Consider the following 27,636-nt stretch of genomic DNA (forward strand, 5'->3'; position numbering starts at 1 on the left):
CCTTGAGCAGAAGTTCCTAGAAAGAGTCTGAAAAGAAATCTCTGGTGAGGTATAAGAAACAAACAGGAGAACAGTGGTATGGTAGTTGAGAGAAAGAATGGTCACCAGTGTCCACTGTTGTTGAAAGTTTGGATCAAAAAGTGACCTTTGGATTTTGAAATGCAGAGGTCACTAATTACCTTAAAAAGAGAATTTCTGTTATTTGAGATCCCATCAATTGCCATGTACAGTTCTAGACAGTGGTGAACAAATATAAAATGTTGTACAAATTTACACTCTAGTGGGAGAGACAGCCAACAAATAATATAGTTCAGATAAAAAGTGCCTTCAACGAAGATGCAACACAGCCAAAAATAAATTAATTTAAAAAAAGAAAGGAAATTAGGGGACTAGCACTTCCCTCAGCCACCAGGGCTTGTGCCCCAAAAGGCTTCCTAAATGTGATCTTCACCTTCCCCACCCCTGTAAACACTATCCCTTCCCCATTATGGCTTTTCCCTTTTCTCTCCTAGTTACACACCTGTTCATCCTGCTGTTGTCCCTCCCTCGGGGAAATCTCACCTGACTGATCTAAATCAAAGACTGTCACAGGACTGTCTACCCACTTTCTTTGCAATTATCATTGTTGCAATGATACGCTTTTTCGTGTCTGTCTCTCTCACTAAACAGCAAGTTCCCTGAGGACAGAAACCGTACCTAGTTTTGCTCACCTCAGTGTTCCCCACACATAATCAATAAATGTTCAATTTGTAGGATTACTTAACTAAATGTATTTGTACCTCTGCTTACTTTTTTCCTAGCACTGTTATTACAAAAAAAAAAAAAAAAAAAAAATCTCACAGACTCCCAAGAGCTCGGATTTGTATTAAATCCACCTGTTACTGGGTCCCGCCGCTCCTCCCTCTGGAGGTGGGTCTCACCAGACCCTAGTTCTGTGTCGGAAAGCGAGAAGCCTAGTGCAGACCACCCAACTGGCCTTACTGCTCCTTTATTACAAGATAGGGAGGAGAAAGAAATGGGTGCGCTTTGAAGGACGCAAAAGGATCCCCCAAAGGCATCACACCAGGCCTCCCAAAGGACCGCGTCGACTCGCGCTCCCTTCCCGAAGGATGGGGAGGTTGCGGGATGCGCGTTGGGGGCTGCGGGATGGAGCTTCCCCGACACTGCAGGGAACACGGGAGCTGGAGTCTCCACGGCCCGGGAACCGGGGCGGACGCGGGAAGCCTCGCAGGGCGGCGATGCCACGGGAGCAGAGCCGGGGAGGAAGGGGTCAGCCCGAAGGCCCCCAGCCCGGCGCGCCCCCCGCGCCCCAGCGCGAGCGCGAGCCGCCGGCGGAAGTGCTGCATCGCGCACTTCCGGGTGTTGTCTGGCCGCCGCCGCGCGTCTCCGGTCTCCCGGCCGCCGCCGCCGCCGCCGCCGTCGCCTCGGGTCTCGGAGGCAGGAGCGACGTCACCGCCATGGCCGGCATCAAAGGTGGGCTTGGGGCTCTGGGCGGCCGGAGGGCTGCGCGGCCGCCCCCAGAGAGGGAGAGGGGGCCCACGCAGGCCCCGCACGCCGCCTCCCGGGGCCGGGCGCGCGCCGCGGGGCCGCTGCGCTGGCGGCAGAACCCTGACCCCCGACCCCGACCCCCGGCCTGCGCCCTCGGAGCCGAGGTGGGCGCGGCGGCCTGGGGGAAAGGACGGCGGGGTCGGCGGCTTGTGCGCCAACCCCCACTTTCTGCTGAGCTCGGCAGCCTCGCTCCCACTCGTCGCGCCCCGTACGGAGAATGAAGTGGACCGCGGGGTGTTCGGAGTCCCGCAGCCGCTCGGGCCATCACACATGTTTTGCAGGAGTTTGCCTCCGAGAGCGAGGCGGGCAGAGGGTGGTTTTGAGGGGGTCGCTAGAGATGCCAGTTACGGAAAATCAGTGTCATTTCCCATTTAAAGGCACAAGTGCGGTCTTCGGGCGCTGAGCCCAACCGAGTCCTCCAGGAACGCCCTGGAAGGCCTTAGGGATGGTTCTTTCCCAAACCTCGGCGGTCACATCCACGGTCAGGACCCGTACTCAGAGCTTTACGCTCCTTTTAAAACGGATGCATTTTGATTTGCGGTGTTGGGCTGATAGGGTAGACCCTGTGAGCGACCCCAAAGGGCTCCTTCTCCCTGCCCTCTTCACAGTTGCACGTGGAGGCTTTTTCACATTTCAAAGTTTTTATTTAGTTGGGTTTTTTTTTTTAAGGTAAAAGAGTTTTTCATTAAAACTCAGTGGCAAATACTCGTTTATTAGTCAGTTTCCTTTAGAAATAAGGAATGTCGCATGCTTTCCAACTGTTTGGTATTTTTGTTAGCGTGGTTAGAAGCAAATACCATTAACAACGTTTTCAACTTAATTCTTGACAACGAATTACGTTGATTTCCTGACCTGAGGCTTTGTAGAAGGGGCAGGCAAGCAGGAAGTGAAAAACTTCAATAACAGTGTTTTTTCTGTGTTTTTTATTTGCTTTAAGGACAGCTTTTGCTGAGCTGCTTCCCCAGAGTCACATTTTTACTGTTTCTTGTTTGTTTGTAACATCTGAAGACATTTCATTTCCTATAGAAAACTTTGTCAATTGACCAGCTGAGATACTTTCCAGTCTCCTTTTGAACTCTAACAGACCTTTTAAAATCCCTGTGTGAAAGGCAGTTATGGTAGAATGCTGTGTTTTTTAGGATGTTGCCAGTTTCTCAGTTCTTTGCCAGTTTCTCAGTTCTTCCCCATTTCTTTACTGTCAATAAATGCAGGAGTCTCTCTCTCAAGAAAATTGTGTTTGTGGACTTAGGTGAATATTAATCAGCAGAAAGTGTCTCGGATGGGATTGTACTTACACTTTTGGTTTCAGTAAGATTTTCTGATTGTTATGATTGCTTATCAGGATGTTTTCTTCCTGTTGGCCTATCTTTATGTTAGGCAGGAGTGTTGCTATGATTTAATCCACGACTTATTTCTTAAGCCATTTGCCTATTACTTTGTTATATATTGGATTTTTCTGGTAACTCCCAGGTTAGGGAACTGGTCCCTTCTCCTACTGTAGTCTCTTCGTAATCACGAACTAGCACCCAGTCTTTTGAGAGTTTAGATAAATTGGGCTGTTCCATCCCCAGCCTGGAGACTTTGGGAGTAGAAGCCAGACTCATCTAAGTTTTGCCTTCTGGACGTCAAATCACTCAATTACAGCATAAAATTTTGCCTCATTGATGTGTCATCTAAGACAACCATTTATACACAAGTGATGAGTTTTGTATATAAATCAGCCTAATTGCTTATTTCATAAGAGGAGAAACTTTACAACTTTTGAGAACACTTTTGAGCAGTTTATTTAACCCCATTGGCATTTATCTTATCCATTGTGACTGGGAGGTGAGATGTCACATAAAATTATTTTTTGATACCTGAATCTTATTTCAGTTCCTTGGGGTTTTTTTTGTTGTTGTTTTTTTTTAAGAAATCATCTTCATTAACTTTTTAAGAGTGTACTCAAAGAATTTAGACTCTTTTTTGAGGATAAGAACATAAGTAGGGACTTCCCTGGTGGCACAGTGGTTAAGAATCTGCCTGCCAATGCAAGGGACGCGGGTTCGAGCCCTGGTCTGGGAAGATCCCACATGCCGCGGAGCAACTAAGCCCGTGCGCCACAACTACTGAGCCTGTGCTCTAGAGCCCGCGAGCCACAACTACTGAGTCCACGTGCTACAACTACTGAAGCCCGCACGCCTAGAGCCCGTGCTCCGCAACAAGAGAAGCCACCGCAGTGAGAAGCCTGCACACTGCAATGAAGAGTAGCCCCCGCTCGCCGCAACTAGAGAAAGCCTGCACAGCAACGAAGACCCAATGCAGCAAAAAATAAATAAAATTAAAAAAAAAAAAAGGAACATAAGTAATTTTTCTCTGTCATAGAACAGAGTGAACTTCAGCAACCAAGTCCTAAGGCTACTTATCTCTTGGCCAAGATTATCTATCGCAAATCTGGTATGCTCTTTGAGATTTTTATGCCTGATTTAACCTTTTTTTGTTTTTCAGTCTCTTCCCCCCAATCAGAGGGCAGTTCTTGCTTGTATGCAGCTCTCCCTCCTATTTCTCATCTCTTTAAATATAGGAAGCAAAGTAAGCTTACAAAATTTTGTCTTCACAAGATACAGATAACGGTAATCCAGGAAAGGAAAGTTACTTTTCACTTAACTTTGTTCTGGCTACCTGAGTCGCCTATTGAAATATATATGTATAAGTGAGCATAGATGATCCTTTAAAATTAAAAGGTTTTATTCCGCTGGAATTCACACACAGTTGTCACAAAAAATGAATAAATAACTTCTGAATAAGAGCCTAAGTGTCTGCTTATAAAGAATGTTAGCTTTAGTGTATGGGCTTTGTGGTATCTATGTTGTCTCCCTGTTTCCTTCAGGAGTCTAAGCTACATGCTGCATAAATGGCTTTTGAATAAATAAGGTGTTATTACAGTGATGAACTTAGCTGTTTGGCAGTTACATTTCGAAAAGCAGAGATGGTGTTTTACTTCTTCAGCATGTCTTATAACAAGTATCTTTAGTGTTCAGAGAATTATTTGCATTTTAGATCTAGTCCAACCCTTATTTTATAGAAGAAAGAACTGACACTTAGATGACTTATTTAGTCGGCTGGTAAGTGGCTGGTAGGAACTGGGACCCAGTGCCTCCTGACTCTCCCTTACGGCTGTTTCTGCTCTGCTGCATTGGGCTCTCTTCTCTTTTTTCATCTCCCTCTCTCTCTCTTTTCCCTTTGCTTCCTTTTGTTCATTCTACACATATTTATTATTGAGTGTTAAGAGCTGAGGCCTGAACATCAGAAACAGAAGAACTCTTTCCCTGCTCTTGTGGCGTGAACAGCTTACAAGGGAAGACAAATACAAATCAATGTAACATTGCAGCTGTGATAAATGAGCACAGGGGAGGCATCCAGAGCAGAGAGGACCTCTGCACGTGCACATCCCTCAGCCTGGAATGTTCCCCCCAGATAGCCATGAGATTGATTCACTTCTTCATTTCATATAGATCTCTGCTTAGATGTGTCTCCTCATCAGAGACGCCTTCCCTGCTGATGCATCTAGAAAAGCACTCCCACCCCCTTACTTGATTTTTTTTTCCATAACATTTGACATTTATTTGCTTACTTTTTAAAAAAAATCGCTTTATTCTCCCACCAGAATGTAAGCATGAGAGCAAGAGCTTCGATTTCTTTTCATTGCACTGTCTCCAGTGTCAAGAACAGTGTGTGACACACAGTAGGCACTCAGTAGATATTTGTGGAATAAGTGAATAAATAAACATAATGGAAATCGGTCTAGTCACGGGCTTTGCAAAAACTTCACTGAGGAAGAGATAACTGGGCTGTGACCTGAAGGAAAAGTAGGAGTTCACTTGGCAGAAAGAGGCAAGGACTGGGACAAGAATTCAAGCTCCATGAGTGTGACATGGCCTTGCCTGTTCATTAACATGTCCCCAGCACCTGTTAGGTATTTGGTTCTATGTAGACATTTCTTGAATGAAATAAGTGAATGAAAAAGCGTCTGAGGTAGAAGGGATAGCATGTGCAAAGGCCCTGTGGGTGAGGGAGCTGGCTGATTTCCAGGAGAGGAAAGGGGGCCGGTACAGCTGCAGTGCAGAGACCAAGGGGTGCTAGCCTGTGGTGATGTGTGTCCAAGCAAGGAAGTGGCGTCAGCTTATGAGGACCTGTCTTGAACTGAACAAAACAAATGGTAAACTTGGTATTTTCCTCACTGCTTACATGGCATTCCCTTGTAAACATGAAGTTCCTCTTTTGCTGCAGATTAAAGTGCAAATGTGTCTTTTTCTTTGTGCAACTGAAAATCTAATGGCATTAAGGACTAAGTAAATGTGTTCACGGTTGACATGACCTACATCACTGATCTGAATGAAAACGAAATCTGCCCGGCTCCCATGTCAGTGGGTGTCCTTGATTATGACCATCTTAATTCAGAGAAGTATATCAGTAGTTCTTAGCAGGATTTAACCCCTTAAGTGTTAATTTTGGTATATGTTGGATTTTGTCTTGGTAATTTGTAGACCTTCGACAGCTCTTTTGAATTTTAATGTTTCTGTTAAGGTTAGTAGACTGCATCATTTAAAAAAAAAAAAAGTAAGTTATTGTCTTAGCCACTGTAGTTGCAGAAATATAGGTTATATAGAATTCAAAATAAATTGATCATTTGTTTCTTTGCTTAATTCTAAGCCATTGATTAACTATGTATATTCAAGGAAGTTGTTTCTACTTACTTATCTATGTGAAAACACTTTATAAAACATAATGCTTTGTATAAGTGTGTGTGTGTGACTTCAGAAACTATATTTCAGCTATAGAATGCATCTGTTGCTTGTGATAATGTCTTAAAACAGTGATACCACCGAAGGATTGTACCTGTTATCCTGCAGATTTTCTAATGTGTAGGAGCTTAGGGAAAGAAACCCAGCTATTGTTTTGCAAACTATTTAAATATCTGTAGCAGAATTAATTGACTGAGTTTACTGACTACAGATATCCTCGGACACTTTTCACCTGTGCCTGTTGGGGGTGTGTGTGCAGGAAGTAGGAACTGCTCAGGAGAGGGTTTCCCACAGATGAGGCTTCTGAAGTCCAGGAAAGTTGACTGCGGAGTTTCTCCACATACCACTTTTCAAAACTGTAATGATCTGAGGAGTGAGTATCATACTAATGCCTGGAGGAGCATTGGTCTCGCAGACTGGGATGCTCATTTGACATGGAACCAGTAATTTGGGAATGTGGTGATGTGCTGGCGATAGGTCAGGCCTTTGAATATCAGTATCACTGTATTTTGCTTTGAAGATGCCACAAAAGACTTATTCTGAAACCAGATAACTTCAGCTTTCGAAGATGATTCACTAATACATTTGCTTTTTTGGTGTGTTTTGTTTGCTTTTTGCCTCTGGGATCACAGGTAATGTTCAGACTGTTAATAGTAATATTAATAAAAAATAGTATTTATTTAATTACTATTTCAATTTGTCTTTTCATTATTTACTTTGCAGCTTTGATTAGCTTGTCCTTCGGAGGAGCAGTTGGGCTGATGTTTTTGATGCTTGGATGTGCCCTTCCCATATACAAGTATGTAAAATTGCTGTCTTCTTGAGTGTTTAAGTGTAAAATTTTTCTACTTTTAAAATTAAAAAAATTTTTTTTTACTACAATAGAAGTAATCCTGAGAAATGATCATTTACCAAGGACGAACTTTAAGTCTTCACTTAAAATGTGTTTGAAAAGATTTTAGGACAGCAGCGTGCAAAAAAGACTTTGGCTGTCCTTGACTACTGCTAAGTCTTTAATGGCAGGATAGCAACACAGTAGCCCAGCACTACTGCTTAATTTTGAGAACCAACTGATTAAATTAAATACAAGAAAATGTAAAATGTCTTTGGAGCAAAAACAAACAAACAAAAACCTGTAAGCAGAGTGAAGAGCAACTGACAAAAAAAGTCATGTAAACAATTACTTTCCTTAGGACAGAGAGAATTTTTTTAAATTAATAGGATAAATTAGTAAGAAAAATACAGGGCTTCCCTGGTGGTGCAGTGGTTAAGAATCCGCCTGCCAATGCCGGGGACACAGATTCGAGCCCTGGTCCGGGAAGATCCCACATGCCGCGGGGCAACTAAGCCCATGCACCACAACTACTGAGCCTGCGCTCTACAGCCTGCGAGCCACAACTGCTGAACCTGCCTACCACAACTACTGAAGCCTGCACACCTAGAGCCCGTGCTCCGCAACAAGAGAAGGCACCGCAGTGAGAAGCCTGCGCACCTCAACAAAGAGTAGCCCCCGCTCACCATGACTAGAGAAAGCCCACACGCAGCAACCCAACACAGCCAAAAATAAGTAAAATAAATAAATTTCTTTTTAAATCAGAAAAAAAAAAAATACAGACAATGCAATAGATAAATGAACTACAGATATGAAAAAAGAACTGCAGATTGCTACTAAGAACATGAAAATACACTCAACCTCACTCAAAATTAAATGAAATCCATTGGCAAAGATAAAAGATATGGCAAACAAGCATTGTCGTGTACTCTGGGTGGAAGTTTAAATAGGTGCAAGTCCTCTGGGAGGCCAGCTTGCCTGTAGCTCTCAAAATGTATATATTCTTTGAACTAGCCTTTCCACTTCTTAGAATTACTCCTAGAAATCCACTTACAGATGTTTGCAAAGATATGTGTAGATATGGGGGAGAGTACGGATGTTCATGGCAGCCTTGTTTATAATAACAACAACAACAACAACAACAAACTGGAAGCATCCTAAAGGTCTGTCAAAAGAAAAATGATAAATTATAGTACATCCATCAATGAAAGTACTAGGCAGTCTTAAAAAGAAGAAGAGCTGGATTGCTAATATGTAAAATAAGATATATTATTAAATTTAAAAGCGCAGTGATTCATTCATATCTTTAAAGTTTATCTGTATGGGAATATGGAAGGACCCAGATCAGCAGGAGTGGGGAAGACACAGGCAACCTTGGTTTTTCACTTTTGTGCTTTTATATTTTTTGCACGTTTTTTCCCTTAAACTTACGTCCATTTGTAATTTTTTTTTCTTGAAATATTTAGGAAAAGATCTTTTAGGAAAAACCTACAGATAAATCTTTGCTTATCATGTGTGTCTAAGTACAAGCAAATCTCCATTATGATGTGTATTTTATTTTATGGCAGTTTTAAAAGCCGTCTATTTCTTTTTAACTTTTTATTTTGAAATGACGATGGGCTCTCAAGAAGTTGCGAAAGTAGTATAGAGAAATCCCTTATACCCTTCATACATCTTCTCCCAGTGTTAATATCTTACACAACTGTTTTATATGATCACAAACAGGAAATGACATTGGCACAATACAATAGCTAGACTGTAGACTAAAAGCCATCTACTTTTATTGTGATAAAGTTGATATTCTGACTGAAAGTCTTCAATATTACTGTCAGTTCATTTTCTGTATTTTGATTTCAGTATTTTGGGAGTTCCTAGTGACCTGTGGAAAGTTTGGGAGTGTTCCAGCTTCGTGCTAAGGCAGGATATTAGAAGTCAAGGGCATGAATCTTGAATTTTAAAAATTACTGTTAATAATTCCATTTTTCAATAATCCCTTTTTATTTATAACCTAAAATGAAAAAAATATTTTTAATTTTGGGCTTTGATTCCAACTGTTAAAATTCATAAAGTGTTTTCTTTTGAGAAATATTTAATCATTGTATCATAACTTTAGGAATACTGTGACTCTAAATGTCTCTCTTTTCAGTGTTCAGGTTATAGCTTATTTTTAAACTGTGTTATATTTTGTACCTTGCAACATGCTTCGGTCCTTATTTTTAAAAAGAGTGGATTTTGTGTGAGGAAAATGACAAAGATAGCAAAAACTACATTAACTTATTTTTCTTTTTCTAGCCAATACTGGCCTCTCTTTGTTCTGTTTTTTTACATCCTTTCACCTATTCCATACTGCATAGCAAGAAGATTAGTGGATGATACGGATGCTATGAGTAACGCCTGTAAGGAACTGGCCATATTTCTTACAACGGGCATTGTGGTCTCAGCTTTTGGACTCCCTATTGTATTTGCCAGAGCACACCTGGTAAGTGAAAGCATTCTTCTACTAATGGTTTTACATTAGACTGTGTTCAGTTTTTCTCAGGAAAAAAGTTTTTGTTAAATGACATGAAAAAGAGATGAGAGACATAGGAGCCTAGAGGATAAGAGATAAAAAAAATCTTACTTTTGTTGTTGTTAACTGGTGGAAATACTGGAGAGCGTTGGCAGCGACAGTTGGCTTGCCAGTACTTCACTGTCAGAATTGGGCACATGGACACGGCCAGTGCTGAACAACCACAGGCCTGCCCTGTACGGCTTAAACATGGAAGACCCAGGAGATCCCGTGTTCTCTGCAGGTGGGAGAGTACCAAAGAGTAGAAGAGGCCTCCCAGACTCACCAGTCAGATTCGCTCCTCCACCTCTGGGTGGGTGGAGGTGGCAGAGAAGACGGACTGGCCGCCCTTCCACATGGAGAGGGCGATGACTCCCCGCCTCTTGAAAAGAATGTGCACGAGTGTGTTTGCATCTCTGATACTTTAAATTTAATCTGCTCTCTAGATAAAATTTTTAGGTTCACTAATGAAGAGTTGGAACAAACTCCTTTGTAATCAGAAAATTGTAGAATTCTGTGCTGCCTCCTCATAGCCTGGAAGTTAGGCTTGCTTTTGAATAATTATCATCTTCCATGACTTTCTGTCTCTTTAAAGGAACCAGCAATACATAAGAACAGCATTACATGTTCAGCAGCGTCAAAGTTATTATTACAAGTTGTATTTGTTTTGGATCGTGATGGGCTTCAACTAGAGCCTTGATTCACTTTTCGTTTCCTTGTTGTTTTTCATGTCTGTTAACTGGGCGTTTCTGTCTTCGTCTGTAGATCGAGTGGGGAGCTTGTGCACTTGTCCTCACCGGAAACACTGTCATCTTTGCAACTATCCTGGGCTTTTTCTTGGTCTTTGGCAGCAATGATGACTTCAGCTGGCAGCAGTGGTGAAAGGAATTACTGAACTCTTGTCAGATGGACTTCTTGTCCTTTCTCAGCCGTCCGTGCACACAGGAGCCGGGGCAGTGACGCTGAGCAGCGGAGCAAGCCTCTTGGGGGTGTTCTAGGTGCTCCTTCTCACTTGTCTTGTAAGCGTACTCTTTTCACAGAGACTTGCTGGAGGATTAAAAGGATTTTCTCTTTTGGAAAAGCTTGACTGATTTCACACTTATCTCTAGTATGCTTTTTGTGGTGTCCTGCTGAATTTAAATATTTATGTGTTTTCCCTGTTCAGTTTTTTTTTTTAACCAGTATGCAATGTTAAATATTTTTTAAATCTAATAACCATTTGCATTGGTTAGGAACTAGAGTTCTGCTGGCTATTACTGGGCTCAAGTACTTTTTTTTTGCTTAAAATTATTTAACCTCCATTACTACACAAAGTTATAAAGATAAGTTTTTCAATCAGTCAGGATGACATCACTCCCAATTTTATGCAAACATGCAGACTATTAGCATACCTTATAGACTATATACTCAGTGCAAATATAGCTGCATTTATACCTCAGAGGGGCCAAGTATTAATGCCACGCCCTCCATAAGGGTTGCTGGTTTTGCTGGAAAGCAGGTGTTTTGTGAATTGAAAATTATTTTATGGAATTGCTACAAAGGAGTGCTTTTATTCTCAATTGTTAGAAGAACTTATTGTTACAGGTAAGAGTGTAAAAACAGATTTTTGAGATACGGTTTTTATTTATGTTTGTTATAATTAGAGTGAGTTGCATTGTGGGAAGAAACGATGTTGAAATTCCATTTTTTTGAATCCTGTTTCTATTTATAAGTGAAATTTTTAATCTTCTTTCAGTCTTTCATATTTTACGTGGGTAAAGGGACACACACAGAACTACTACTGATACGGGAAAGTGTATGTTTGCATCCCACATACTAGAAAACCTTTTCCTGCCTCCTTATAACTTATTTTATACATTGTATATATTAAGTAAAATAACTTTTCCAATATGGTTTAATAACACGTTAAGTTAGAGGTTTTAACGCACCTGGAGAGTGATTGCTCCGCCATACATTCAGAGTGCCCCAGCCTCGCAAGGCCTTGACGTGATTAACAAGTGACTTGTTAGTTATGCCATTAATTCATGTATTAACAACTCAAGATTTAGACCACGGTAATTGTAGTTCTTATCCCCTAAGGTTATATCATATGTAATTTTAAAATATTTAAGGCAAGTTTCCTGTATACCTCTCAACTGTTTTGATTTTTATTTCACCGTCATAGATTTGCTGTTTCCTTTTATAAATGGCCGATTGTGTGAATTAATGCAAAGTAGCCAAATCCAGCTGTATAGCAGCTTCAGACACAAAGCTGATCAAAAAATTCCCAGTAACCAGGCATGATCAAATTGTAGTGGTCATTCCATATCACAATTATCAGTGCTTTTTTTCAGGAGCTAGTTATGAAAATGTTCAAGTTGGTCTAACAGTATTTTGTTGAGGACATTTGTTTATATGTTTATTCAGTATACTTTCATAAAATCTGTTCTGCCTTCAGACGAAATGGAGCAATCATGACAACTATCTTGTTCTATAAAGTTGATTTCTCCAAAAAATGGGAACAAATTGTGGGTTTGTTCAGCTTTTTACTAAAGATGCCTCAAGGCCACGGGCTTTATCGCCCAACTCAAGTTGTTGCTTTGAGCTGTGAGATGGGAAGCAGAATAAAAATGCGTGCATGCGGCTGTCGCATTTGCACACAGGCTGAAAGCAGCTTGCAGTGTTAGGATGTGGTGGGCGTAAAGATGAAGGGGTAGCCACTCGTGGATTAGGCAGCTGGTGATACAGTTGGGAACTCAGTGCCTGTGATCTACTCAATTTCTTTTCTTTTCTTTTTTTTTTTTTTTTGCCAAAAGTACATTCTCTGGGCTTCCCCCATCCATTTTCTGTTCTAGAATGTCAGTGCAGTGCACTGCTGCTCTTTTATTTACTTGGCCATAGACTTTTTCTGAGAGCTGCATATTTCTTCTGTATACTAATCGCACTGGCAGCATTGTGTCTTTGACCTTGCACACTAGCTTGACGCAGTGCTGGCTCTGATTTCTAGGCTAGTTACTCGAGGTCTGAATTTTCCATAGAATGTGCACTGATCCTGCATTGCCATTCTTCTATGGAAAGAGAACTTTTGATGATGAAACAATAAAGATTTTAAATATCTATTTTAGTTTGTGGGTGTTTTTGAAATGAAAATATACAACACACTTCAGTTGCTGCAGTGTGCGTTATCCATTTTAACAATGGGATATAAAGCAAGGATGACGTTAGTTCTAAGGTTAGTCTTGCAGAAGTTTCACTTCCAAAATAAAAGTGAAACCATAGTAATAAATACTACAGTGAAGCTGTATGATTTTGAGCTGTAGTAAAAGGATTGGTAATCTGGGAGAGTAGAATTTTTACCTGACCTTTTAGAAAAATAGCCATAGAAGGTTTTGTTGACATAAAAAGACTACTGACCGTTAAAAGTCAAGGTTGTACTTGTTCTTAAATTTTAAGAACTTTTTTTAATGACTGCACGTTTTATTATATATTTATTATTATTCATCATTAGAGCATTTTGCTTTTTGCAGACATTTCAAACAGTTAAAGGTAAAAAAAATTCATCTGTGTGGTACAGTGTAAACAGAGAAGAGTACTGTTCTCTTATCAAACATGAATCTTTTCCCAAGTTGTCCTAATTATAATCTCATTGTATACTTTTAAAAAAAATTCAAAACATAGGTTCTTAGTGTCTGCTTTAATATGATTTTGGGGGCATTGTGAAAATAATCCAGACTTTTAAAGTAAACTCTAGAATGTTTATATTGAATGTGACTAGATTTATAAGTTTCAGGTAACTTTAAATCACATCAAATGTAACAAGCAGCCATGCAACATTACTATTAAGTGGTATGTACATTTTAGATCTCAGGAGGCTTTTTGATGCATAAATTGGTGGGAATTTCAAATTCATATTTCTTCTGTATAAGCCTGTATTACCTTTTCTGTCAGAAAAGATTAGGGAGCTCTTGTTTTATTGCAGGACTCCTAATTTTCTTGCAGTCCCAGGGAAGAGAACATATCCTGTAAAATAAATATTCCAGACAACTAAAGCTTAACTCAAAAAGAACTATCTTTGTTTTACTTTAACTATTTTGACCTAAGTATTAAATGGATCATATACTTTTATACTTTCTTAGACTATATTAAAACATTTTGATTTTTCCTTGGTAATTTAGGGTTATCATAAATTATTTTTCCCCTATTTTTTATTTTTATAATTGTTTATTGATAGTTGATGTACAATATCATTTAAGTTTCAGGCGTACAATATAGTGATTCACAATTTTTAAAGGTTATACATTTATAGTTATTATAAAATATCGGCTGTACTCCCTGTTTGTACAGTATATCCTTGTAGCTTTTTTTTTTTAACTTTTTATTTTATATTGGAGTATACTTGATTAACAATGTTGTGATAGTTTTAGGTGTACAGCAAAGTGATTTTAGTTATACATATACATGTATCTATTCTTTTTCAAGTTCTTTTCCCATTTAGGTTGTTATATAATATTGAGCAGAATTCCCTGTGCTCTTTTCCCCTATTTTAAATGGCCCCTGACCTGTATTTTTCTGGAATTGTGTCTTTGCCAGCTTTTCTTACAACTGAGTATTCCTAACACTCCTTAACTTCCTTTTATTTCTAATTTTCTAGGCAATAATATGTTAGTAAGAATGGAGTGTGGTCAGGGGGAAAAAATGAGGTAACCAAGCTGACTGAATCAAGTATATAACATTTCTGTACACAATACAACATCGTTGGAGTTAACTAGGGTGTCTCCCACCTCTTACAAATGAACTGCTTTGCGACGGAAATGGCTCTTTAAAAAACTGTCGTTAACTGTATATAGATAAGGGGGGTGGGAGGAGCACCAGATAGGGAGATGGCACAGTGCCAAGCAGAGGCGTTAGAGTTCAGTTTTCCACGCTTTCATGTAGGAGTTATTCCAAGCTTAAGGTCCTCACAGACCTTTGTCTGACTTCTGAGATCTTACATCTCTCTTCACCGTCTGTTTTCGGTTGCAGAAAGTCTAGAGATAGAGACAGTTTTGCTGTTTATTTATTTATTTATTTTTAATTAATTAATTTATTTTTATTTTTGGCTGTGTTGGGTCTCTGTTTCTGTGCGAGGGCTTTCTCTAGTTGTGGCAAGCGGGGGCCACTCTTCATCGCGGTGCGCGGGCCTCTTACTGTCGCGGCCTCTCTTGTTGCGGAGCACAGGCTCCAGACGCACAGGCTCAGTAATTGTGGCTCACGGGCCTAGTTGCTCCGTGGCATGTGGGATCTTCCCAGACCAGGGCTCGAACCCGTGTCCCCTGCATTGGCAGGCAGATTCTCAACCACTGCGCCACCAGGGAAGCCCCTCCTGTTTATTTTTATAGGAACTTCGTACTGTATATTTTGCTTCCAATCTCTTGAAGATAATTTGAATTCATCCTTGGGTTTAGGACTATAGGACTATATGCTGTAGTCACAGCAATTCAAATATTAACTCTTAATCTTGTAAATTCCAGCTGGAAAGAATAAAACAGAGAAAGTCAAAAAATGTTTCCACAGCTGAGAAATTAAGACCATAAAACATTCCTTTTTCAATTATAGTTCTGTTTTCTTTTGTGTATTTAGAGGCAGCACTAAAAGGGGAAGTCAGGAATTTTTTATTTCAGGAGCCAGTAGAATGGCTAATACTATGAAAGAGAAACTTTGTTACAGTTTACAACCATAGGAACCATCAAATAGAATAAAATATTATAGAACAAACATGAGTATTTCCATATGTGTTTTAATAAGAGCATTAAGAGCATTACTACTTTATAACTTAGTTATCCTGATTCATAGTTTGGCGTTTCATATCAGAAATGTCTTTTTCTCATATCAGATCAGTTATTGTTTAATATTATGTAAATACAGTGTGAAATAAGTGTCAGTGAACTTGTGTAGATTTGTGAACCTCTCCAAAATAGGACAGATGTTTTCCTGAAAGCTAGGTATACTTAACATAGAACATTTGAAAATTGTTTCTAAAAGTGTTCACAATTGAACAATTTCTTAGGATTGGACTAAGATGGATGGATTTTTATTTATTTTCGTCATGCTCCAAAACATAAGTAAGAATCAGCTCTAAAACCTAGTTATGGGTATAGTAGTGAAGAAGAGGGTGTTGGTCTCCTAAGGATTAAGAAAAGCTGGGTTTGGGAATTCCCCGGCTGTCCAGTGGTTAGGACAACACAGTTTCACTGCCGAGGGCTCAGGTTCAAGTTCAGTCCCTGGTCGGGGAGCTAAGATCCCACAGCCACATGGCGCAGCTAAAACAAAAGAAAAGCTGGGTTTGAGCCATACTCCGTACCTAGAAAAGTCCTTTGTTCCCAGCGGCAGTTATACACTACAGGACCGATTCTAGGTACTGTTGGGGAACAGAAAAAGATGGGGACACATGGTCCCTCTCTGAGCTGTCAATCTAGTGAGCTAAGATGAGACACAAGAACGGACCAAAGGAAGCTGATTCCTGTACATGCCAAAGGAGAAGTATGGGGGTTCACAGGAGGAAACGCTTTGGGAGGCAGAAGTGAGGTGGAGGGAGTTTCCTGTTCTGCTCTGGCTGGTCTTCTGCTGGCAGGCAGGGTCATGGACACGAGGGCGTGTCAGAGCAGCGTCCTGGTGGCCGTTCTTCAGCTCCCTGGGGTTCGGGAGGTGGTGAGCGCAGCAGCAGTGGGCGTGGGAGCTTCTTGATTCTGACACCCTCATCTCTGGGTCCCAGACGCAACGGAGATGGGAGAGGTGGTGAGACTTAGGGTATATTTCAAAGGAACTGATCAAGCAGATTCGCTGATGAATTGTGTGGGAGGAAGGGAGAAGTCAAGTGTGACGAGCAAGCTTTCGGTTGTCCCTGTCAGGGGCGTGGGGGGAAGAAGATGTAATGAGGGAGAGTTGGAAAAAGACAACTGAGGTGGACACCACTTCCAAACTACTGGTTCGTCACATGTATTTGTTCCCTAGAAATATCATCATTCGCCACGTTTAAAACCTTTACCAGATGAGAGAATACTGTTGACACGTTGACCTGTATCTGCTTTATAAACTCCTTGAGGGGCGACGTGGTAGCACACCATCTCGTCCTCGCAGTTGCACTGTGGGCTCTGGAGTCAGACTGCCTGGTCTCCAGGCTCTTCCTTACGCTAGATGTGTCACCTCAAGCGAGTCCTTTCTCCTCACTGGGTCTCATTTCCACATCTGTAAAATGAGGATGATAGTGGTACCTACCTCACAGGGTGGTGGTGGGGTTCAGGTGTGGCGTACAGAGAGCTCACAGCGATAGTGCTTGTTCAGCGTTAGCCGTTATTACTGTTTCTCTTGCCAGTTCTCCATACTGCTAAGCAGTTCCCTCTTCTCACACAAGTAGACAAACTCTTTTTAAAAATACATTTTACCAATCCAGTCTCTTTAGAGAATATATTACAGACACGAGTCACCGTCAGCCTCGTAGTATCTCTTGGAAATGCTGTAACCACCTCGTTCCCTGTCTGTTGCAGTACTTCAGGGTAATCAAGAGGGTCTGTTGACTAATAGACACTGCCTGGTGCTGTGACACGTGCTTCCAATGCACTAAGGACACATGATCCTCCCGCCCCCTACTCCTGCCTCAGAACTGAGATGTGGTACACATTTTTTTTTTTTAGGACAGAGAAATATCAATATATTGCCAAACTTAAAACAAGAAGGGGAAGTCATGGTGGATCTGAAACTAAGAAATCCTTGAGAAAATGAAAACATCAGGGATCAAATTGAAGAGAGAAGCTGCAGCCTGAAACACCGGTGGCAGGTGCATGAGCAAACACCACCCTAAAAAGTGGGAGCCGTGCCAGGGAGGCCCCGTACCACTGCGAGTGGTGGAACCTGGGGCCAGGACGGGCTTGGGCGACTCACAGGGGGATTACACGGGGTGCTGTAGTGGGAACAGCCAAGCCAGCAGGTCCACCTGCATCACATACACACCCATCCCCGTCTCACGCCCTCTAGGGCGGGAAAAACCCGTATCCTCCGGTAGCAAGAATGAGAATACCCAAGTCCAGAAGACCAGCCATCACGGTACCCTGCTCGGTGGCACATCTTTTTTGGCAGTGAAAACACTGCCCCTCCCTTTGGGCGGGCTGCACATGCAGGATTGGCAGGTCGTCTACCCAGGGGATCTCAGTAGCGAAGGGGGCTCCCAGGCAGGAACAAGCAAGCAGTTCAGGAGAGCCCAGTGGAAGAAAACAAGTTCACAGAATTTACCACCAAGGAAACAGTCGACAGAAAAAAAGATGCTCCATGCTTACAGTTTTGAGTACTGGAGCTATCCACTGGCCCAGAAGGTCACACCAAGTGCTGTACAAAATCTGGCTGATGAAGTCAAGTCACAGAACTTTTTACTTTTTTTGCACCCAGACCCAATTACGATTCCCCAGGACCGAGCCTTGGAGAAAACACTACTTTATTTTTCCTCAAGGCTCTTCTTCCTATAACAATAGATTTGATTCAAAGACACTTAGAATAATCTTATTACTGATAAACCTTTTTCCACAATGTGTCCTCTCCCTGTGGCATACTGTCCTGAGACAGTGAACCTAGAACCTGCTATCTGCATGGATGGGAAGAAAGGGAAAAGTATACCGAATACTCTACATCTCATGTGATGTTTTGCATTCCCACCTGAAACGTTAACATGGCCCACCATCAGCATTTATTCATTCCACAGACTTGTGGAACCAGACACCAAGACTACAAAGTAATTGAAAAGGAAGGTGAATAGGAATTTGGGAGTAATATATACACACTACTACATGTAAAATAAACAACAAGGACCTACTGCCTAGCACTGGGAACTCTACTCAATATTTTGTAATAACCTATATGGGAAAAGAATCTGAAAAAGAATATATATATGTATAACTGAATCACTGCTGTATACCTGAAACTAATACAACATTGTAAGTCAACAATACTTCAGGTACATACAGCCAATACTTTAAAAAAAAAAAAACTTTTATCATGGAAAAGTGCAAACACCTGCATCTTCAAGGCGCCATCTGGTACTTTCTAAAGTCTGTTTCATGGGTGTATAAGATGAAAGTTGGGGAAAGATGTCAGTTAAATTTATGCTTTCTCTTCGCTAAAAAAAAAAGCAAAATACAATACACTGTGGGAAAGACGCTGTTGTAAGAATTCCACAGCAGCCAGAGAGAGGAGAAGCTCCGGACCTCCACGGCCAGCATTATGTAGGCAATGATGAGCTGGGTGTGGGCCCAGGTGAGAATTCTGTAGAGCACCCGCATCGGCCAGGATCTGATGAACACATTGGCAAAGGTGTGAATCAGGTAGTCGGCTTCCACCATCACAGCCCAGCAGAGGAAACCAAACACCTGTCCCGGGTGGAGTCCGTGCCACCAAGCCGAGAAGACGAACGTCTGCAACAAGGGCCAGGTCCTGCCCTGCTGGAAAATGAGGCGTCGGAGCCACCGAGCTGTGCTCTGGTTCCACTTTCTGGTGAACAGGGCTATCCTGTGGGTTGTTTCCAGCGTCCAAATGTCCGCATCAGGGATGTATCCCTCCTCACTGGGGCTCTGACCAAACTCAGATCCAAAGCCCGCTGCGTAGAGGAGGGAGTCATCCAGGAGCCAGTGGGAGTAGTAGGTGAGTTTGAAGAGCCCCGCTGTGGACCACATGACATAGACGCACTGCAGTTGCCGGCAGTCCATCAGTCCTGCGCCTGCGCTCACCTCCCGCCTCACCACGACCTTCAGACACTCTAGTCCCAGGATCTGCAGACCCCTCCGGGTCAGAGCCCAGAAAGAGTGCCTGGGATACAAACTGCTGGGCCCTTGAACACGAGCCTGAAATCTCTGGAAGGAACACAGGGGGCCTCCTAGGAGAACAGGGAAAAAGAGCAAGTAGCTGAAATAGGGCAGAGCCTTCCACAGACGCTCAGACAAAGAGCTCTTGTTCCTGATGTCTCCTGCTGCTGCTGCTGCCACTTTGCCCTCACGAATGTCCAGAGACAGGGATGTGACCCTCTGGGTCAAGAGCATGAGGGAAGAAAGGGTGACATAGAACCTGAAAGAGATTTTTTTTTAATGTAAAAACACTCCGCATTTACTTTATCCCCTTCCAGTGCCTCACACAAGACCCAATGGCAGGGACTTCCTTAGTGGTTCAGTGGCTAAGACTCCACGCTCCCAATGCAGGGGGCCCGGGTTTGATCCCTGGTCAGGGAACTAGATCCCGCACGCATGCTGCAACTAAGAGTCTGCATGCCGCAACTAAAGATCCCACGTTCCACAACTAAGACCTAGCCCAGCCAAATAAATAAATATTAAAGAAAAAAAAAAAAGATCCAGTGGCAAATGGGTGGCTCTAAACAATTAAGACCAATCTCATGGCCTGCAGTTCCCCCACAAAGACTCTTGGATTAATCCAGAACCACAGGCTCCTCTGAGCAGGATGGAAAGGTAAATGGAGAAATGAATCAGTAGAGAGGCAAATAAAAGAATGACGAGGAATATTACGGTGAAACGTTGATTATAGTATTTCTAAGAATACCTTATAAAGATTAGGATGGAGGATCAGGGAGAAATTTGTCACAGAAGAAACAAGACCTTAGTTCTGTTTGGTCTTAGTTCTTCCTATAGAGACTATAGGAAGTTGGAGATTTGGACTATGAACCAGTCCCTGACTGCAAGATTCTGAAGGCTTTGGGATTCGGGCTGAGGAAGAGTGAGTCAAGCTAGAGGTTCAGGGTGTATGCTGAGTCATTAGCAATTTGAGGTGTGTTCTTAACCAATCACCTGACCTGTTCCTGCTTCACCATCACACAGTAGAGAAGATCCCGCTGACCATGGAGAAAATTAATGAAAATTACAGTGACACACTCTACAATCAGGAACACTGTCCTGTGGGGAGAAAATGGCTCTGTTTCCCAACCGTTACTGCTTCTGTGTCTGAAAACTTAAGGACAACTGACCTCCTTACTTGACCTATCAAACAGTAAGCAAAGTAGCCACCAAATGCCACTAACCCCTGTTCAGTCCTCTTCTGTTAAGGGCTGAATGTGTCTTCCCCCACCCCAAATTCATATGTTGGGGTCCTAACCTCCAGTACCTCAGAATGTGTGTATTTGGGGATGGGTCTTTAAGAGGTAATTAAGGTAAAACGAGGTCATGAGGGTGGGCCCTAACCCAAGATGACTGGTTTCCATATAAGAAGAGATAAGGACACAGACACACACAGAGGGAAGACCATGTGAAAGCAGAGGGAGAAGATGGTATCTACAAGCCAAGGAGAGAGGCCTCGGGAGAAGCTGAACCTGCCAACACTTTGACCTTGGACTTCCAGCCTCCAGAGGAAATAAATGTTCGCTGTTGAAGCCACCCTGTCTGCAGTACTTTGTATGAGAGCCAGAGCAAACTAACACATCTTCCCGCTTCAGCTCAGGTTCAGCCTCCCTCCCTCCCATCCAGCCAGATTCTGTTCAACTTGCTCCTCCAGCCCCTGTCGGGTCCGGGCTTCTTCCTGAAATCCTAAGTCACCACATCCCAGTCAGTACTCCCCACTCCCTATGCACCCACCATCTCGCCTCTTCTTCAGAGAAGCAAGCCCTGGAGCCTTTGGTGAAAACAGTCAGAATAAAGAATAGGATTCTGGGTGTGGGAGGGATGGCAGAGTAAGGCAACCAATGGCAGCTAGAATCAGAGGTGACCCCCTCGACAGGTCACCGCTCCAGTTCACCGAGCGACCATGAAACCGGGCTAATGGTGATCACAGCAAGAGCCAGGAACAACAGGCCTCAGGGTGGCAGAGATGCCTGTTTCCCTCTAATCCTGATGATCTCACTGACTCAGGAAAACACGTCCCTAGACTGTAATTAGCGCCCTATTTTTTTTTTCCTGGATTGAGTGACTTCCCTTTTTCTGGGGGATGGAAGAGCTGAATGTCAGTGAAAGTAAAACTCTTGCAGAGCAGGTGTGTGGGAAGGCAGCAAAGGTTTACGGTAGATTTATACCTTTCCTGTCCTACTGAAACAGCGGGGAGGCTGCCGGCTATGTGTCTAAACTACTTACACTGAGGTGTGTGTACTCTGCTTACACACAGGGCACTCACCTGCAGGCCGGCCTCATCTGTGGGCCATGGGACTCCTGGTTCACCCCCTTTCTCGGGCACAATGTGAATTACAGCTAGTGCCAGGCACTGTGCCACGCAGGCAGCACATGGTAGTTATTAGGAGATTCGTCATACAATTACACTTATATTCATTCATTAACTCTAACCTAAGAGGCTTGCAAGATAGGTATTGCTATCCCCCCAACACACACTTACACACACCCTTTATTTCAGAAAAAGACATTGAGGCTGAGAGAGGTTGACTGACTCACTCAAGATCGCACTGCCAAGATGTGGAAGAATTTGGATTCAAACCCAATGCCCAGGTCCTCCCCACCAGCACCCCAGTGCAAGCAAACCCTGGTGGGCTCCGTAGGAACACAGGAACGAGCTGCTTTACCTCGTGGAAGGAGCTTCTTGCAGATAATACTCCGTATAGTGCAGACCCAGGTGGCACAGCGTCTGCCAGCTCATCTGAAAGAGGAAAGTCAGCCTGTGGACGTCCTGGGGGCCCAGCGAGTGGATCAGGACCACGGTGCACAGAGCGGGGATGAAGACCAGCACAGCGAAGGAACCCATGGCGGCTACTGCCAGGGCTCCTCCTCCCGCCAGGAGGAACAGGTACCTGGAACACAGAACGCCTTGGAGCAGTGCGACAGATGAGTCACTTCCCGTGGCAGCCCATCTGTGGAACCCAGTGGAGGTGGGCGCCCCCTCACGCCTACAGAAGTCACACTGCTGTCACTCTGAAGTATTCCTCCTGTTCTTCTGAAGGAGAGAAACATGGAGGGTAGAGGCAGAGTCCATTTGTAAACCACTTCTGCAGGCGACAAATCTTGATTTCTGCCTCTGGGACCCTGGACACCCCTCTTTGATGTCTGCCAGGCCAGTGGGGAGATACCTGCCCCCAACAATCCTATGGGGACCGGTCTGGAATGTTTCCCAGTAGGGCCACACCCAGCCCTGCACTTGCTGCCCGACCAAAGTGATAGGAATCTAGGATCCAGGATCTAGGAGGACTCTAGACATCATCTCATACAGATGAGTCTCTTCCCTTTCCACAGAGCTGCACCCCCTGGCCCTCAATGCCTCCCTTTGATAAGTGTTTGAAAACTCAATTACAAAGTCTTTAAGTGTATCGTTTAATAATTTTTGTCATCTGCATACATAGTTTAGCCTATTCTCCAAATTCATACAAATAAAATCATACAGTATTTGCTTATTTGAGTAAAGCTTCTATCATTAGTATAATATTTTGTTTTTTTAATTTATTGAAGTATAGTTGATTTACAATGTTTCAGGTGTACAGCAAAGTGATTCAGTTATACATATGTATATTCTTTTTCAGATTTTTTTCTTTTTCTATCATAGGTTATTATAAGATATTGAGTGTAGTTCCCTGTGCTATACAGTAGGTTCTTGTTGTCTGTTTTATATATAGTAGTGTGTATGTTAATCCCAAACCCCTAATTTATCTCTACCCCCTCCCCAGCTATCCCTTTGGTAACCGTAAGTTTGTTTTCTATGTCTGTGAGTCTATTGTCTATTTCTGTTTTGTAAATAAGTTCATTTGTATCATTTTTTAGATTCTACATATAAGTGATACCATGATATTTGTCTTTATATCTGCCCTTAATCCTCTCTACTGCACTTTAAGTTCTCATGACTTGGTGCTTTTTGTAATGCTGTAAATACCTACATCAGTGAAGTGGTTTGTGGAGCATGCCTCCTTTGGAAGCCAGCGGATGCCCTCTGGATCTGCAGAGGCACCAGAGTTTCCATATTATGAGGACTCGGCTCTTCTTTCCACAGTATATGGAGATTTGTTTGTTTTTTCCTTTTAACTGGTGCCTAGTTAATAAATCTGAACAAAGAGGCCAGGAAAAAAATCTGAAACAGGGATTGAGTGGTCAGGCACAGGAAAAGTGAATGAATCTCTATGTCACAGGGCGTAGATCATGGCTCCTTGGCCTGTGACGCACACGTCTTTGCAAGAATTTCTTTCTTTCTTGAGGGAGATGGCAGGTGCTTCAGTGTGCAAGGCTCTATTCCACAGGCCCTGGCCGTTCCTGAGCTGCAGCCTATGCTTGGGATGACTCCTCCTCTACCCGCCCAAGCCTTTGCCTCCCTGCCATCGGGAAATAGGGGAGAACTTTTGGGAAGTGCTCTTCCCCAAAGCAACTGCCCTGGGGATTTGTAAACATTATTGTGTCTACACGTGTACAATGCACGATGCATGATTTTTTGGAGTGCTTATTTTATTCTGGGCATTGGGCTAATAATTCCTTTATATGAAATATCTTCATTTAATCCTTAAAACAATCCCATGAGGTAGGCATTATTATTTCCATTTTACAGATGAACTCAGAGAGTTTATTCACGTACACAAGGACACTCAGGAAGTGAGGGACCAGGACTCACCAGGCTAACTCCCAAAGCCAGCAATCTTAACCTATGGGAATTAGCCCTTATTTTTGCACTTGTTTTGCTTTATTGTTTGTGACTCTTTCTCAATAGGAAATTTTTTTTTTTACAACTGCTTCCCTCGTTTCCTAAACAAAGGTAAAGCGCCATCAACCAGTTGTGAAGATGTAATAACCTACCTACCATAGTTTAATCGAACTCAGTCATCCTGGTTGCTAGAAACAGCTAGATTTTACTTACGAATCCCCAATATATAAGAATCCTAGTTTCCAAAATAAGTGAATTATTAAGAGGTAGAACTTTGGCAATGGATTTTCACTTTACAAAAGGATATTCCATAAAACCTTTTTTTAAAAATAGGGGCTGTCTCTAATGTATTGAATTTATTAGGTATAAAAAAATCATTTCAATCAAGTTATCAAATCTCTAGTGACAGTAATTTCGGATCCCAGGTAGAGATAAAACTAATTGAACAAAATTTATTTTGACTTTTTTCATTTCTCTGAGAAATCATACAAAGGCATTAAAAAAATCACATAGTTGTATATTTAATAAAATTTAATTTTATTGAAAATGATAGAATTCCATGAAATTAAGACTGTTCAAGAACATCTGGGGCATGTGGTTGATTTATAGATGCATCTATTTGGGGAATTCCTATATCACCCCAACATCCATCTCTCCCCCATTTATTTTCATCTTTTTCCCACTTAATGTGACCCTATCAAACTTTGGCTGAGTCAATGCAGACATGATGTCAATTTCCAGTTCCGATTCACTCTATTTAGACATAATCATGATCAAGCAATCAATAATCGGTGGCAGTGATGATAACTTAAAAACAACCAGTGTAATTAGTATTTAATACTCACATCTGCACTCCAACCTGGGCTTTTTGATCTACTATAGTATTCATAGATGTAAGAGCAAAATTAGCCGTCAAACCTACCTGGCATGAGTGGAAAATGAATTCATAATGCAGAGATAATTAAACAGAAGCGCAAAAGGAAAAGCAGCCCCTTGATAAAGTGATACAGGATGGAGGAAGAACAGCTGAAGCCAATCCATCATGAACTGGAACAAAAGATACTGTCCTTTCCAGAATCCTTAACTGATGCTTTCCTGGAAGTCTCAACCAGTTTCTCTTTGATCTTTTTATACCGTTTAGGAAGGCCTGGCTGAGCAAAAGGCAAACAAAAGCACTGGAGATAAGCAGTATAAAAGTTGGCTTTCTGATAAAGGGAACTCACTATAGAAACCAAAACGCATCTGGTGTTAGATTACCTAGTAAGGATATGTATGAAAAGCATTGCTTTCAGGAGTTCTGGTTTTGTTTATATACTGCAGTATTTGCCTTTCCAGTCATCTGACTTTCATATTCTTCTCACTAAGTAAATGGAAAATCTCATTTTCCAATTGTGGACAGTCAACTCACCCGATTGGGGAGGGGGTGCAAGAACACGAACTGTGGGGAAGGGAGGCGGGTTCCCCTCCCAACCATTTCCTCCTTAGGCTCTTTATACTATTTCCTTATGCTATTTCTTTTTTTTTTTTTTTTTATAGTACCTAGTCACCACCCTTTATATACCTATTTCTCGATTAGTTTATTGCCCGTCTCCCTGGTACAATGTCAGCTCTGCAAGGGAGGAACTTTGTTTTGTTTATTGCTGTACCCCCCTACACATAGAACAGTGCTGGGTGCGTATGATGTACTCATTAAGTACTTGTTAAAATCTGAAAGGTTTTAAGGAAGCTAAAGTGTGGAGAGGAACATTTAAAGAGAAGCTCTTCTTTAGAGTGTGGACAGGAAATCCAAGAGACACTGCCTACAAGCAAGACAAGAACAAGAGGCCATTTCTTGGCGGGTAGAGGTCCATCTACTGAGCCCAGAGCATTACAGCGCCATCCCAGACCAGCCACTTTTCATCTCTGAAGGCACATGCAAGAGCAAGCAGCCTTAAATAAGGGACGGGAGAGTATAGCCTGATTCAAAAGCATCTTAAGGGCAAGGACCCCCTGTTAGTGGGAGACAGCTCTGCACAGAAGAGAAAACATGAAAGAAAGCCTCCAATTAGCTAGGGAACTCTGAGCAAATCAGTCACCTCTCTGAGACTGAACAACTTCATCTTAAAATTCGATATAATAATGCCAGTTATTCAGCAGAATTCTGTTGTCTTCAAAAGAACTGTTACGAAGATTAGATAACATATGTAAAAGCATGGAGGATAAAGCTGGTTGGTTGAATGTAGTTGAAGGTAACACAGCTGAATAATAAAAATGATGAGAATTATTGGGCTACCATTTATTTATTATTTTTTTAAATAAATAAATTTATTTATTTATTTTTGGCTGTGTTGGGTCTTCGTTGCTGTATGCGGGCTTTCTCTAGTTGCAGCGAGCGGCGCCTACTCTTCGTTGCCGTGCGCAGGCTTCTCATTGCAGTGGCTTCTCTTGTTGCAGAGCACGTGCTCTAGGTGCGCGGGCTTCAGTAGTTGTGGCTCGCGGGCTCTAGAGGACAGGCTCAGTAGTTGTGGTGCATGGGCTTAGTTGCTCCGCGGCACGTGGGATCGTCCCAAACCCGTGTCCCCTGCATTGGCAGGCAGATTCTTAACCACTGCACCAGCAGGGAAGTCCCTGGGCTACCATTTTATGACAGACCTGTGCTAAGCACTTGGAATAGAAGGATGAATAAGATACGGTTCCTGCCCTCAAGTAGCTCTGAATCTACTAGGGAGAAGGAAATGGCAACAAATACTTGCATTAAAGAACTATAGGTGCAGTATACCACTGGCACACTGTAGTGGACAAATAAAGAAGCAATCATCTGCAGAGATAAGGAATTTTTTAAATGCAGGGGAAGTGGAGAAGGGGGAATGCTTAAATTGGCTCTGGAAGGATGTTTCCAAACAGATGGATAGTTTATTCCAGGCCACAGATGGCACAAAGACCTAGACAAACAGTAGAGCAATTAATGGGAGAAAAGGGCTCCCTAAGCAATGAATAAGCTCACATCATAGTAAACATATTAAAATGCAACCACAACCCCCATTAAATATACTTGCTAGGTTCAGAAGAACTGAGTTGCACTTAATTTGTTAGGGAAAAAGTTATGCTTTTTGTCATTGAATTAAATATTTATTAATTCTTACTTGTACTTTTTGCATTTTGGAATCAACACATTTTATGTGCGGGTCTCAAACACTTTATAGGTTCCCCGAAAGGCTTATAGGCCCTAGACACTGTAGCTCATATTGGTAAAATGGTCCTTTTTACAAGCATGCCATGATGGTTAATTTTCTGTCAACTCAGGCTATGCTGCCCAGCTGTTTGGTCATCACCAGTCTAAATATTGCAGCGCAGGTATTTTTAAGATGAGATTAACATTTAAATCAGTA

The 27,636-nt window shown here is 42.2% G+C and overlaps 2 protein-coding genes across 2 annotated transcripts; one reads left to right on the forward strand and one right to left on the reverse strand.

Moving 5' to 3' along the window:
• The first annotated feature begins 1,353 nt into the window (after positions 1–1,353).
• On the forward strand, positions 1,354–10,793 carry LEPROTL1 (leptin receptor overlapping transcript like 1). The gene is made up of 4 exons (XM_059909242.1): positions 1,354–1,473; positions 7,056–7,131; positions 9,457–9,643; positions 10,478–10,793. The coding sequence occupies exons 1-4, from the start codon at positions 1,458–1,460 to the stop codon at positions 10,592–10,594; spliced, it is 396 nt and encodes a 131-aa protein (XP_059765225.1). The 5' UTR covers positions 1,354–1,457; the 3' UTR covers positions 10,595–10,793.
• Positions 10,794–18,807: 8,014 nt separating this feature from the next.
• Positions 18,808–25,309, reverse strand: MBOAT4 (membrane bound O-acyltransferase domain containing 4). The gene is made up of 3 exons (XM_059909569.1): positions 25,191–25,309; positions 22,218–22,442; positions 18,808–19,774 (listed from the first exon to the last, which is right to left on the reverse strand). The coding sequence occupies exons 1-3, from the start codon at positions 25,307–25,309 to the stop codon at positions 18,808–18,810; spliced, it is 1,311 nt and encodes a 436-aa protein (XP_059765552.1).
• Between the last annotated feature and the right edge of the window lie 2,327 nt (positions 25,310–27,636).

This window comes from Balaenoptera ricei, chromosome 21 (genome assembly GCF_028023285.1).
Source record: "Balaenoptera ricei isolate mBalRic1 chromosome 21, mBalRic1.hap2, whole genome shotgun sequence".
NCBI lineage: Eukaryota > Metazoa > Chordata > Mammalia > Artiodactyla > Balaenopteridae > Balaenoptera > Balaenoptera ricei.

What these genes read in the sequence shown, in the direction of transcription:
- MBOAT4 (XM_059909569.1), bottom strand. Translation starts at nt 25,309, where the DNA reads ATGGATTGGCTTCAGCTGTTCTTCCTCCATCCTGTATCACTTTATCAA. An exon ending in TCATTTTCCACTCATGCCAG is followed by an intron (nt 22,443 to 25,190) that starts GTAGGTTTGACG and finishes TCTGTGTTCCAG; the next exon opens with GTACCTGTTCCTCCTGGCGG. An exon ending in CAAGAAGCTCCTTCCACGAG is followed by an intron (nt 19,775 to 22,217) that starts GTAAAGCAGCTC and finishes AATCTCTTTCAG; the next exon opens with GTTCTATGTCACCCTTTCTT.
- LEPROTL1 (XM_059909242.1), top strand. An exon ending in TGTGCCCTTCCCATATACAA is followed by an intron (nt 7,132 to 9,456) that starts GTATGTAAAATT and finishes TTCTTTTTCTAG; the next exon opens with CCAATACTGGCCTCTCTTTG. An exon ending in TATTTGCCAGAGCACACCTG is followed by an intron (nt 9,644 to 10,477) that starts GTAAGTGAAAGC and finishes CTTCGTCTGTAG; the next exon opens with ATCGAGTGGGGAGCTTGTGC.